Source organism: Salvelinus sp. IW2-2015, linkage group LG4q.2 (assembly GCF_002910315.2).
Source record: "Salvelinus sp. IW2-2015 linkage group LG4q.2, ASM291031v2, whole genome shotgun sequence".
Lineage (NCBI taxonomy): Eukaryota > Metazoa > Chordata > Actinopteri > Salmoniformes > Salmonidae > Salvelinus > Salvelinus sp. IW2-2015.
The window spans coordinates 10,889,602-10,903,964 of record NC_036843.1 but is presented as its reverse complement, the minus strand read 5'-3'; the positions used below and the strand labels follow the sequence as shown (position 1 = coordinate 10,903,964).

At 41.2% G+C, this 14,363-nt stretch overlaps 2 protein-coding genes across 2 annotated transcripts in view; one reads left to right on the top strand and one right to left on the bottom strand.

Annotated features, from left to right (window-relative positions):
* Positions 1 to 3,995: 3,995 nt before the first annotated feature.
* zdhhc22 (zinc finger DHHC-type palmitoyltransferase 22) lies at positions 3,996 to 10,986 on the bottom strand. The gene is made up of 3 exons (XM_023986253.2): positions 10,828 to 10,986; positions 8,984 to 9,541; positions 3,996 to 8,885 (listed from the first exon to the last, which is right to left on the bottom strand). The coding sequence occupies exons 2-3, from the start codon at positions 9,537 to 9,539 to the stop codon at positions 8,602 to 8,604; spliced, it is 840 nt and encodes a 279-aa protein (XP_023842021.1). The 5' UTR covers positions 9,540 to 9,541; positions 10,828 to 10,986; the 3' UTR covers positions 3,996 to 8,601.
* Positions 10,987 to 11,594: 608 nt separating this feature from the next.
* The window catches only part of tmem63c (transmembrane protein 63C), a 50,563-nt gene continuing 47,794 nt past the window's right edge, over positions 11,595 to 14,363 (top strand). Inside the window, exon 1 of the mRNA XM_023986639.1 lies at positions 11,595 to 11,999. The gene's annotated coding sequence lies outside the window, so the exon portion shown is untranslated. The remainder of the gene's footprint in view (positions 12,000 to 14,363) is intronic.

Here is a 14,363-nt window from a genome sequence, read left to right as displayed (position 1 = left end):
ATAGTTACAATGCGTCTTCTATTAATTAAAGACCAAAAAATGAATGCCTGTTAAATGCAGAAAATTATAGCTACTGAAGTGACGGCACCCATTCTTATGTATGTTATTGAAATACTGTCTTGCATTTTACACTGAACAAAAATATAAACGCAACATGTAAAGTGTTGGTCCCATGTTTCATGAGCTGAAATAAAAGATCTCAGAAAGGTTCCATACGCAAAAAAAGCTTCTTTCTCTCAACAAAAAAAATGTCCAGCCCTGTTAATGAACATTTCTCCTTTGCCAAGATAATCCATCCACCTGACAGGTGTGGCATATCAAGAATCTGATTAAACAGCATGATCATTACACAGGTGCACCATGTGCTGGGGACAATAAGGCCACTCTAAAATGTGCAGTTGCCACAGATGTCTCAAGTCTTTTGAGGGAGTGTGCAATTGGCATGCAGACTGCAAGAATGTCTACCTGAGCTTTTGCCATAGAATGTAATGTTAATTTCTACCATAAGCCACCTCCAACATTGTTTTATAGAATCTGGCAGTACGTCCAATCGGCCTCACAATGCAGACGACGTGTATGGTGTTGTGTGGGCGAGCGCTTTGCTGATGTCAACGTTGTGAACAGAGTGCCCCATGGTGGCGGTTGGGTTATGGTATGGACAGGCTTAAGCTACGGACAACAAACACAATTGCATTTTATCGATGGCAATTTGAATGCACAGAGATACGTGACGAGGTCCTGAGGCCCATTGTCGTGCCATTTATCCGCCGCCATCACCTGTTTCAGCATGATAATGCACGGCCCCATGTCACAAGCATCTGTCCACAATTCCTGGAAGCTGAAAATGTCCCAGTTCTGGCCTGCATACTCACCAGACATGTCACCCATTGAGCATGTTTGGGATGCTCTGGATCAACGTGTTTGACAACGTGTTCCAGTTCCTGCCAATATCCAGCAACTTCGCACAGCCATTGAAGAGGAGTGGGACAACATTCCACAGGCCACAATCAACAGCCTGAATGCAACTTTTCCTATGTGAAGATGTGTCGCCATGCATGAGGCAAATGGTGTCACACCAGATACTGACTGGTTTTGTGATCCACGCCCCTACCATTTTTTTTTTAAGGTATCTATGACCAATTTATGCATATCTGTTTTCCAGTCATTGTGAAATCCATAGATTAGGGCCTAAATAATTAATTTCAATTGACTGATTTCCTTATATGAACTGTAACTATTAAGTTCTATAATTTACGTTGTTGTGTTATTTTTGTTCAGTATAGGTTTGTACCTACACTGCTCAAAAAAATAAAGGGACACTTAAACAACACAAGTAACTCCAAGTCAATCACACTTCTATGAAATCAAACTTGTCCACTTACGAAGCAACACTGATTGACAATAAATTTCACATGCTGTTGTGCAAATGGAATAGACAAAAGGTGGAAATTATAGGCAAATAGCAAGACACCCCCAATAAAGGAGTGATTCTGCAGGTGGTGACCACAGACACTTCTCAGTTCCTTTGCTTCCTGGCTGATGTTTTGGTCACTTTTGAATGCTGGCGGTGCTTTCACTCTAGTGGTAGCATGAGACGGAGTCTACAACCCAACAAGTGGCTCAGGTAGTGCAGCTCATCCAGGATGGCACATCAATGCGAGCTGTGGCAGGAAGGTTTGCTGTGTCTGTCAGCGTAGTGTCCAGAGCATGGAGGCGCTACCAGGAGACAGGCAGTACATCAGGAGACGTGGAGGAGGCCGTAGGAGGGAAACAACCCAGCAGCAGGACCGCTACCTCCGCCTTTGTGCAAGGAGGGCACTGCCAGAGCCCTGAAAATGAACTCCACAGGCCACAAATGTGCATGTGTCAGCATAATGGTCTCACAAGGGGTCTGAGGATCTCATCTCGGTACCTAATGGCAGTCAGGCTACCTCTGGCGAGCACATGGAGGGCTGTGCGGCCCCACAAAGAAATGCCACCCCACACCATGACTGACCCACCGCCAAACCGGTCATGCTGGAGGATGTTGCAGGCAGCAGAACGTTCTCCACGGTCTCCAGACTCTGTCACGTCTGTCACATGTGCTCATGTGCTCAGTGTGAACCTGCTTTCATCTGTGAAGAGCACAGGGGCCAGTGGCGAATTTGCCAATCTTGGTGTTCTCTGGCAAATGCCAAACGTCCTGCACGGTGCTGGGCTGTAAGCACAACCCCACCTGTGGACGTCGGGCCTCATACCACCCTCATGGAGTCTTTTTCTGACCGTTTGAGCAGACACATGCACATTTGTGGCCTGCTGGAGGTCATTTTGCAGGGCTCTGGCAGTGCACCTCCTTGCACAAAGGCGGAGGTAGCGGTCCTGCTGCTGGGTTGTTGCCCTCCTACGGCCTCCTCCACGTCTCCTGATGTACTGGCCTGTCTCCTGTAGCGCCTCCATGCTCTGGACACTACGCTGACAGACACAGCAAACTTTTTGCCACAGCTCGCATTGATGTGCCATCCTGGATGAACTGCACTACCTGAGCCACTTGTGTGGGTTGTAGACTCCGTCTCATGCTACCACTAGAGTGAGAGCACCGCCAGCATTCAAAAGTGACCAAAACATCAGCCAGGAAGCATAGGAACTGAGAAGTTGTCTGTGGTCACCACCTGCAGAATCACTCCTTTTTTGGGGGTGTCTTGCTAATTGCCTATAATTTCCACCTTTTGTCTATTCCATTTGCACAACAGCATGTGAAATTTATTGTCAATCAGTGTTGCTTCCTAAGTGGACAGTTTGATTTCACAGAACTGTGATTGACTTGGAGTTACATTGTGTTGTTTAAGTGTTCCCTTTATTTTTTTGAGCAGTGTATATATGACATCATAATATTTAATTCAATATTTGAGTTGAGGAACAACCCCAGTGGTTGCTGGCCAATAAAACATTTCTTAATGATAATGTTTTTATTCAGATCTGAGGAGCCAGATGGCTGATGAAAAGTAGCATTGTGTTGATTGTTATCTCTCTCTAACTTGAACTAGTCCTTCACATACTGCATTGTACATAACACAGAAAGAACTGTTGAATACTTTTTATATTTGAAGTTATTACTAGTCAGCTCATTTGGAATTTACTAGAATCCCACTCTTTGTGCTAAAGTGTCTTCAGCTGAAGCAGTTCTTGTTTTAAAGACTTTACTGGAACGTTCATGTAGGGGGAGTGGTAAAAAATAGCTTGGAAGTGATCATATTTATATATTCAAATGCTATTAGGAATGAATACTTATTCAAAGATTTTGTATTTTAAATGTTTTTCCTAAACGCAAGTTACATCATTTTAGTTTTTCTTTCTTTGTGTTTTGGCCAATTATTTGATTGTGCCTATAAAATGTTCTTTGTTCTTCAACTTTAACAAGAGAAAGTACTGCCAAATGTCAGTCATACATGTGTATGTCCCGGGAATGACAAAATACTGAAATGTAGGCCTAATGCTCTTCTGGTTTTGTCCAGTGTGGTTAGAATATTAGTTACAGTAGCTCTCAGTATTTTCTTGACTGTACATCTATTTACTAGAATGTAGCATTTGGTAATAGAAGTCTGTTTGACTTACAACTGTTGTAGGTACTGATAATTAATTTATAAATGTTACAATGGCTCTCAAAGGTTTAGGTAAGCTAGCCTTTTCAAACTATTGGCTCTCTAGTAATACAGTAACTAGCTTTGTGTTGTGTGTTTTTAGTGATTTGGAGGTATTGATATGTTATCGAAATTGGTATGGCAAAATACTGCGATCATCAGTACAAAGTAAAGTACAGGACAATTCTAGCTTTGGAGAATAGCACAAAGACATGTTGTTTTAACCATCATTTACTGAAGTGCACTTTTTTGTACTTTTTTAAATAAATATTGTTTGCATTGACATGGTTGCTTAATAAACAGTGGTTTTGAAATGATTTTACACTCTGTTGTTGGTGTTTTTGAGCTGACTCCATCTGAGCCAGAAAAGACCACTGCCATATTGAACAGTTTTATTGGTAATATAACAGGAATAGACTAAATAGTTCTACAAAGCAGTTTGTTTTTCCGTAAGATAATTTCTTTGCTCCAGATGGAATCTAATACAAGAATATTCATAACAGTTAAAGATGGGCTGTAAAATGTTATACAGTGCCTTCAGAAAGTATTCACACCCCTTGACTTTTTCCATATTTTGTTGTGTTACAACCTGAATTTAACATTTCTACAATTCAGATTGTTTTGTCACAGGCCTACACACAATACCACATAATGTCAAAGTGGAATTATATATTTATTCTACAATTTTAATAGAAAATGAAAAGCTGAAATGTCTAGAGTCAAGTATTCAACCCAAGCCTAAATAAGTTCAGAAGTGAATATTTGCTTAAGTCACTATACTGTAAGTTGCATGGAATCACTCTGTGTGCAATAATAGTGTTTAACATTAAAAATAAATGATGACTACCTCATCTCTGTACACATACAATTATTTGTAAAGTCCCTCAGTCGAGCAGTGAATTTTAAACCGATTCAACCAAAAAGACCAGGGAGGTTTTCAAATGCCTCGCAAAGAAGGGCACCTATTGGTAGATGTTTTTTTTTAAAGCAGACATTGAATATTCCTTTGAGCATATTAATTACACTTTGGATTGTGTATCAATACATCCAGTCATTACAAATGTACAATGGCTGTGATAGGAGAAAACAGAGGATGGATCAACAACATTGTAGTTACTCCACAATACTACACTAAGAGTGAAAAGAACATGCATTGTGTTTACAACAAGGCACTAAAGTAATACTGCAAAAAATGCTGCTGCTGCAAAAAAAAAAAATTGTCCTGAATAGAAACTTATGTTTGGGGCAAATCCAATACAACACATTACTGAGTACCACTCTCCATATTTTCAAGCATAGTGGTGGGTGCATCATGTTATGGGTATGCTTGTAAGGACTGGGGAGTTCTTCAGGATAAAAAAGAAACAGAATGGCGCTAAGCACAGGCAAAGTTCTAGAGGGAACCTGGTTTAGTCTGCCTTCCACTAGACACTGGGAGATTAATTCACTTTTCAGCAGGACAATAACCTAAAATCAATAGTTCATTTTTACTTAAATTGGCTTCAAAAATCTATGGCAAGACTTAAATGATTTTCTATCAATGATCAACAACCAATTTGACAGAGTTTGAAGAACTTAGAAAATAATAATGGGCAAATATTGTACAATCTAGGTATGCAAAGCTCTTGGAGACTTCCCCAGAAAGACTCACAGCTGTAATCACGGCAAAGGTGATTATAACATGTATTGACTCAGAGGTGTGAATACTTATGGAAATGAGATATTTCTGTATTTCATCATCAATAAATTTGCCAAATTTTCTAAACATGTTTTTACTTTGTTATCATGGGGTATAGTGTGTAGATGGGTGAGAAAACAAATCAATTTAATCGATTTTAAATGCAGGCTTTAACAACAAATTTGGAATAAGTTAAGGGGTATGAATACTTTCTGAAGGCACCATCTCTTGCTCAACAAATTTGGAACAAGTGTACAGTCTTATTGTAGGATCCCACCATGAACAAATCCATACTGTACGGTTCATCATCTTTGGGGTCATTTGTAGGTACAGGCCATATGACAACAATGGACATAATAGTTTGGACATAAAGATCAGGAACCTCAATTCTTACCCTGTTTTCCTCTGCTGTAGATTTTAGTTTCTCCTTGTAAAGCACTGTCTGAATGTGTATCTACAAACTGCTAACACATTTCCCCTATTTTCAGAGAACTTATCAACAACAAAAAGTATTTAAATTGGTGTTCTAGTTCAAACGTTGTTGTGCAATAGAATCCTCCTGATACCATTGTAAGCCTGGCAAATTGTGCTATACAGCCATTATAGTGAGTTTTCCCTCCAGTGGAGTTACATATTGTTAGTGACAGTAGCCCTTGGTGAAAGTTAAAACTGGGAAATCTACAAAATAAAATCAGTTTGTTGATGATGACAATAACAACATCTTCCCCCCATTCTGTGTAGGTCCCAACATCTGCCCCAATACAGTCATTTATGCTACTGTTTTTTCCTTAATATCTAAATGTTTGGAGTATCCTACCTGTGCATATCAGCTAAAGACTCTAAATCTCAGGATACCTTATTTTAAATGTTCTGTCACAGCATTTTGTGTTAAATGCTATCTAGCAACATATTGCCACAAAATCGGCACAGGAAAGGTAAGCATGCACTTAGTTATTTAAGTGTAGCCACTACATGAATTATAATTGATATCATGTAGTCCAAAATAACTACACACGGTGCATTCGGAAAGTATTCAGACCCCTTCACTTTTTCCACATTTTGTTACGTTACAGCCTTATTCTAAAATGGATTAAAACAATTATTTTCCTCAATCTACAGACAAGATCCCATGATGACAAAGCGAAAAGAGGTTTTTAGAAAAATTTGCCAATGTACTAAAAATAAAAAACAGATTAAGTTAAGTTATTATTATTGCATACTACTGAGGCTGAGGGACAGCGAAGAAATCATTACATTACAAATAACTTATTTGCATAAGTATTCAGACTCTTTGCTATGAGACTCGAAATTGAGATCAGGTACATCCTGTTTCCATTGATCATCTTGTGATGTTTCTACAACTTGATTGGAGTCCACCTGTGGTAAATTCAATTGATTGGACATAATTTGGAAAGGCACACACCTGTCTATATAAGGTCCCACAGTTGACAGTGCATGTCAGAGCAAAAACCAAGCAATGTTGTCCAAGGAATTGTCCTTAGAGCTCCGAGACAGGATTGTGTCGAGGCACAGATCTGGTGAAGGGTACCAAAACATTCCTGCAGCATTGAAGGTTCCCAAGAACACAGTGGCCTCCAAGTCTTACATGGAAGACATTTGGAACCACCAGGACCCTTTCTAGAGCTGGCCGCAAGGCCAAACTGAGCAATCAGGGGATAAGGGTCTTGGTCAGTTAGGTGACCAAGAACCCGATGGTCACTCTGACAGAGCTCCAGAGTTTCTCTGTGGAGATGGAAGAACCTTTCAGAAGGACAACCATCTCTGCAGTACTCCACCAATCAGGCCTTTATGGTAGAGTGGCCAGACAGCAGCCACTCCTCAATAAAAGGCACATGACAGCCCGCTTGGAGTTTGCCAAAAGGCACCTAAAGACTCTCAGACCTTGAGAAACAAGATTCTCTGGTCTGATGAAATCAAGGTTGAACTCTTTGGCCTGAATGCCAAGCGTCACATCTGGAGGAAACTAAACACCGCTCATCACCTGGCCAATACCATCCCTACGGTGGAGCATGGTGGTGGCAGCATCATGCTGTAGGGATGTTTTTCAGCGGCAATGACTGGGAGACCAGTCAGGATTAAGGCAAAGATGAACGGAGCAAAGTACAGAGAGATCCTTGATGAAAACCTGCTCCGCAGCGCTCAGGACCTCAGTCTAGGGCGAAGGTTCACCTTCCAATAGGACAACGACACTAAGCACACAGCCAAGAAAATGCATGAGAGGCTTTGGGACAAGTCTCTGAATGTCCTTGAGTGGCCCAGCCCAAAACTTGAACCTGATCGAACATCTCTGGATAGACCTGAAAAGAGCTGTGCAGCGATGCTCCCCATCCAATCTGACAGAGCTTGAGAGGATCTGCAGAGAAGAATGGGAGAAACTTCCCAAATACAGGTGTGCCAAGCTTGTAGCGTCATACCCAAGAAGACTTGAGGCTGTAATCGCTGCCAACGGTGCTTCAACAAAGTACTGAGTAAAGGGTCTGAATACTTATGTAAATGTGATATTTCCATTTTGTATTTTTTATAAATTTGCAACAAAATAAATCTGTTTTTGCTTTGTCATTGAGGTATTGTGTGTAGATTGATGAGGGGGGAAAAGCTATTTAATCCATTTTAGAATAAGGCTGTAACGTAACAAAATGTGGAAAAAGTCAAGGGGTCTGAATACTTTCCGAATGCAGTGTACATACTTATACATCTTCTTTGATTGTTTTTACACCTGCATTCCATACACTTCTCACATTGCTATGGTTCCTGTCCTTCAAGAAATGTATTCATGTATACATTCTGTGAATAGTAGACCAATATAATTAAAAGCCATTATCAGTAAGTTATATATAAGTTATATATATATATATATATATATATATATATATATATATATATATATATGCTGAGCACAGTTTTCTGTGTATGAGTTAAGATGAATAGGTCAGAACAGGTATGTGTGGGCATATCTATCTATCATGGACCACATTATGTTTGTTCTGGGCTTCCCTCATTTGATGTACATTTTAAACTATCCTGACAAGCCCAACAAGGAAGCATGATGATGAGTCAATGGGAAAATCTCAATTGCATACTCCTCGCGTCCTCTCTCTTTGTCTCCTTCTCAAAACCAATTGGAGGAGAAGGTCAGAGGGGCTGGACCTCTGGCTCATCCAATGGGTTTTGAGAAGGAGACGAAGAGCGAGGACGTGAGGAGTATGCAATTGAGATCTTCTTTATGTGAACCACTGGGGGTAGTTCATGTGAATGATGTCCAGGTTCTCTCTACCCTGGTAAACCTCAGTCATGTTTATGGTGGTGGGCAGTGACCTCTCCTGAAAAGGCCTCCACTGTCTGTACTGGCAGGAAAAGCCCCACTGCCCAGTGGGAGCCAAACACATCACTCAGGTTGTCCTTCCATGAGCTGCAGCTCTCCACCAGCTGGCCACGCTTCATCTGGCAGTAGGTCTGCCCCCGCGCTACCAGCAGCACCTGCTGACAGCAGAACCCTGCACACACCAAGCCGATGCCCAGCCACACATATAGCATCAGCACCAGGAAGAACTGCAGACCTGAGATAACTCCTGATAGGGAGGGGAATGGAGGAGAAAGAAGAGCGCTTGGTAAGTTCAGAAACTCAATATCCTTGCATAAACTTTAAAGGGCTATATGTGAAACTCACCTAGGAAGAAGTAACCAGTGGATAGGGGCAGAAGGGTGAGGAAAGTCAATGGGTTCTCAAAGGAGATGTTGTATTCCACAGTTAGAAAGGCCACACCAAGAACCAAGGAGTACAAACAAGTGCATGACGTGTATATGCAGAACATGATGAAGTATCGCATGTTTTTGTTGCCAATGCAGTTTCCAGTAAAAAAACAGTGGTGGTCCCTCCTGAGTATGACTTTCTTACAGAGTTTGCAGAAGTGGCGACCGTTGAGGAGGTAGTGGGCATCTATTTTATCTGAGCAATCTGCCGAACATGCAGGAATCACAGTCTCATTTGCGCTCTCAGCGGGGTACTTTATAGTCATGACATAGTTACCTAAAGCGTTCAGCATCAGGTATAGGAAAACGGCGGTGTGAATCACAGTTGATGCTCTCAGTGAGATGCCCGGGCTTTGAAAAATCGTTGGGATGAAAAAGCAGAAGTGAAAAATGAAGGTTACCGCTGTGGCTGAGAAAAAGTATGCTGGGGCGACAGCGTTGAGGAGTCTTAATTTAAACATCCTGATTATCATTCCTGTGATAAAATGGAAACGAGCGTTAGGCTGCTTATAACATGACTACAGTATTGTGTAACTGGGTAGGTGTGCACAAGGCGACAGTGGTGCTGAAAAGGACAGCTCCTCTGCGTATAGGCCTATAAGCAAAGTGCAGTAAGTACACATTTTGTAAAAAAACATATTTGATCTGTTGAAATGAGGTATATTATCTGATTTAATGTGGTATTTAGTTTCTTGACACAAGAACAAGTCAGTCAGCCAATCAAATTATATTATGAAGTTCCAGAAATTGCTTTCTGTCTAGAAAGAAAAATACTTAAATCAGATTTTGCAGTTACATTGTTTACATAGTTACTGTACTTTGCCTTTGTAGGGAGCTCTATGCATAAAAATAGCTTATATATGTAGCCTATGACATCGATTATTATGGAGGGTCAATGACACAAATAAGATTAAAGGGTAGGATTTGGATTAAACAGAATTACATAGGCATCTTACATTTACATTTAAGTCATTTAGCAGACGCTCTTATCCAGAGCGACTTACAAATTGGAAAGTTCATACATATTCATCCTGGTCCCCCCGTGGGGAATGAACCCACAACCCTGGCGTTGCAAGCGCCATGCTCTACCAACTGAGCCACACGGGACCACATCTTGCCGAAATTAACAGCTGGCACTCCTAAATTATCTCATCTGGATCTGCAAATCTCTACAAACAGATGATACCACCAACAAGATCTTGTTCTCTATAGAAAAACAACAGAAACCCAGTTCACAATTGTGGCACCCATCCCCTGTAGCCTATTGTGGGGTTATATTTTGACCAATGAAATCAAAGATAACGAAGGGGATAGCCTGCTGTCTGACCTGAGTGATATTGTGACTGATGCTTCATATAGAAAAAAGACCAAGATTACTTGCCGTTGTCACTGTGAATGGTTAGAATTCCTTAATGAATCTGACCTGAAATCACAAGGTTACCGTCTATACATGGGAGATACTGTGATATTTTTTCAGTGTTTGGCAGAATCGGTGGTTCAGTACAGTAGCCTACTGTACTGAACCAAGGCACATTAAAATAATGTGCAAGGAGTTTGCGAGTTATTTTCCCTATGTGCTTATAGAACCCTTGAATAGGCTACAAGGTCCATGGTTATTTATAGAGATGGAAAACACAAATTGCAGCTTAGTTTTGTTCCGTTACCTGAACAATCGAGGTAACATGAATGTAGGCTACAAAATATTCAACAACACCTTTCCCTTCCAAGCAAGAGCTACCGGCCTACTGAGACATACTGTACCTGTCGTCGGCTCTATTGATTCCGAGGAGCTGTCCTTTCAGCACCTTAGCGGAATCCTCATGTGCGCAGGCACTGGCAATGGATAACTCATTCAAAAAACGAAGAGCTCTTGCACTGTCAAGACGATACTTAACGAGCTTGTTCGTTCATTCTGAGATGTTTCTGGATTGTCTAGCACCGCCTGTTGGCGTGGATGCGGTCATAAGGATAGAGGACAACCATAGAGAATGATAGAGGCCTCTAGTGGTCCGAATTCCATTCTAGCATGGGCAGCGCCATTGAGAGCTTCCACCATGCTTCCGCCATTTTACAGTAGTCAAAGTACTCAAATGTGTGGGGATTCCTATAGGTTGTAGCATCAATGGCACTGCCAATGTTGTCCCAGACGCTGTAATAGCACATACAAAAGAGGAGTTCTCTATCTATCTCTACGAAGACAACTATATGCTGTTGAACCATTTTGTTGTCAATACCGCGTTTAAATGGCCATGAGATTATATGATCGGCTTTCTATTCTCGATATAAGTCATTATCGCATGATGTTTCTATCAATGTAACCTTTGACAATATTTTGACATAGATTTCTAATTTTACTGCACGTCTTTAGCCTGCTAGGCTACACATTCTTTTGTCTGCGCAAGTCACTTCCAGCGCAGGTCTGGCGCAAACATTGTTATCCAGCAGGTGGCGATGATGCTTATTCAATGAGTAGTCCTATTCAACTTCCGAGTGTGGCAGTGGTCTAAGCATGATTAGATGCATCTACACTTGTAAAACGTTTACCTTCCAAACATACAGAGTAGACAGACAGTATACTACGAATAGGATATTTCTAAATTGCTATTATTAAAGCCGCGTTAAGTACAGGCCAATGTTATGTCATATTAACACATTTAAACGTGTGTAGGCTAATGATTCCACATTCTCATGAAGGTGTGAAAGAAGTGGACCGCCATAGCCTATAATATTGAATAATATTCCTTCATGTAAAAATTCAGTCAAAACAATAAAAGCTGGTCTACACTGAAACACGTTCGTTCTCTTATCTTGGGCAGGTGTCTTATTTACAGACGGCGCCTGTGCAGGGAGTTCCTCCTCTTGTTTCTTGTGACTGATGCAAAAATAAGCAGCATCATCCCGACCGGACGCCAGCGATAAGGAGCATTTAAGAGGTGAGCCACATTAACATTAGGAATTTAATCCAATGTCGGTTTATTAATATGATTAAATATGGAACAATTTGCAAGCGAATTATGAGGTTAGCGGCGGCTGATTTTAAAGTTATCTTTAAAAAGTGGGCGGATTTACTGTTTTGATAGTACCCTACTGCAGTGGACAGCCACTACGTTAGTTAAGGGAACCGCTATAAAAACAACGGGAATCACACAGGAAGGCGAAAAACCCGTCGTTACCCGAAAATGTTTGATGGGAAACATTGGAGAATTGATGTTGGAGACATTAATATGTAGGCTATTGGTTCATTCGAATAACTTGTAGTGACTTGGCCTGTCAACAGACTGCTCTCTTATCTCAAAGCATAAAGGATCTATTTAGTTACGTTGCGTGTTCGTTAATCAGAATTAGTTATTGTGCAGCGATCTGTCGGTGAGTGCGACACTGAAGGTACGTGGCAGAGATTTACGCCCTGACAAACACACTCCTCACCATACTACACCGGCGGCTGCATTGTGTCGTTGATTAGTGCCCATGCGCTGCCTGCACAGTTTACCACTTTGCGCTCTTTGGATACATTTAGGTTGAATGCTGTAGCCTTTTGAAGAAAACCAGCATCGGTTACATCAGCTGGTTCTTCTAAGATGTCTGATTAAATGTGGTTTAGATATCTCTATCTCTCTATATGCCTTAACGTATTTGATGCTTACAGTCACACACCTGGCACAGTGGTTTACATAATTAATGGACTATAGCTGGAGTGTGCAGTGTTTTGCCTTATTGAAAGAAATATAAACTGTAGGTATTTGTCTGTAGTCTGTCCATGGTAGGCATCATTCATGGTTCATTGTTTCTACTACGTGTGATAGGCCTACTCATTGGTCTTTTATGGGGGCGTGTATCCATGTCTAATCCAGCAAATGAAGATGATATCTCCAAGTCAAGATGCCTAAGATCACCCATGCTGTGTTGAAAAGTATGTGGATTCTGCATAATGTAAGCAGTTGAACCTGTTGAATCAATGTTCAGAAGCTGTTTTGTTTCTATTGTCAGTGCTATTGAGCACATGCAGTATATGCACTACTTCACTTTAGTCTAAACTCAAGCTATTTTATTATTTTGACTAATTTCAAGCTCATGATTTACAGTTGGTCCATTACACTCAGGGCAGCCTGCAGCAAACACCAGTAGGCCTTTGAAATGCCAGCTATAATTGTTTTTGACTTTAAGTTGAATGAAAGGTTATCTGCTTATGTTTCAACCAGTTTGATTTATTTTGGATGCCAGTAGGCAGTAGCCTATGTGCATAGTCTTGGATGTATTGACCTTCCCAGTAATTCAAAATGGCCAGAGTTCTTGTTGGTAGCATTGGTAAACAATGTTGAATGTCTTAAGAGGAGCTGAGAGCTCATTTAGAGTGTTGAAAGGAAGGACTGTGTTATCTGCAGTACCTTATCCATTGTTTTGCCAATTCAAACGTCACAAACCAGGTCTCTGGTGGAGAAGGAGCAGATGATGAATGTTGCCATTGTCATTTCCAAACAGTCATGAATATTTGATCAGACTGTTGGCTGAGATTGAAAGTTGATATCTCCCCCTATCCCAGCATGTTGCATCTGGCCTGGTTGTGTGGGATCTGTAGTCTGTGTTGGCAACAGGGAAGGGGGAGTCTGCCTGCCTCATGTTTCTGAGTTTGTCTCTATTTTGTGTAGGCAGGAAATGACAAGTGAGCTAGCACATTGGAAGCACGAGAGAGTTCCCAGTCATGCTTCTGGGTTTACATGCTTTCTGTATTTTCAGCACTACACGTGACTGGACAGCTTCAATCAATTTGGCAACAACTGCACATCATGATCTAGAGATCAGCTAATCAGTGCCATGCCAGACAGGGAGAGGTGTAGACATCCTGCACCTGAGCCCTGGCCTAGGCTTTGAACTGTAATGTGATTGGGAAGAACTAGCTATTAAAATATTTCACAAGAGGCTAACAACCTGTTCTGATGAGCAATAAGCAGGCATAATTAGCCCCTCTGTTCAGAGACAGAGAGAAAGGGTGCTTGTGTAGGCGCGTGTAGGCAGGCGCATGCGTGAGGGAGGGAGTGCGTGTCAATTGCATCAGATGTGAGATGGTGATATGTATTACTGTGACTCATCTCCTCCAGTCATGTTTTCAAAGCGCATGACTCAGCCATCCATGTGAGCAGAAACCCTCCCACAAAACTAACCTGTAGAAATCAAAAATATTTTCCGCAAACATCTTATTGGCTGCGTTTTGCTTTCTTATTGATATGACTACGTTTTGCTTTCTTATTGATATGACTACGTTTTGCTTTCTTACTGATATGACTACGTTCTGCTTTCTT

What these genes read in the sequence shown, in the direction of transcription:
- zdhhc22 (XM_023986253.2), bottom strand. Translation starts at nt 9,539, where the DNA reads ATGATAATCAGGATGTTTAAATTAAGACTCCTCAACGCTGTCGCCCCA. An exon ending in CACTGGTTACTTCTTCCTAG is followed by an intron (nt 8,886 to 8,983) that starts GTGAGTTTCACA and finishes CCTCCCTATCAG; the next exon opens with GAGTTATCTCAGGTCTGCAG.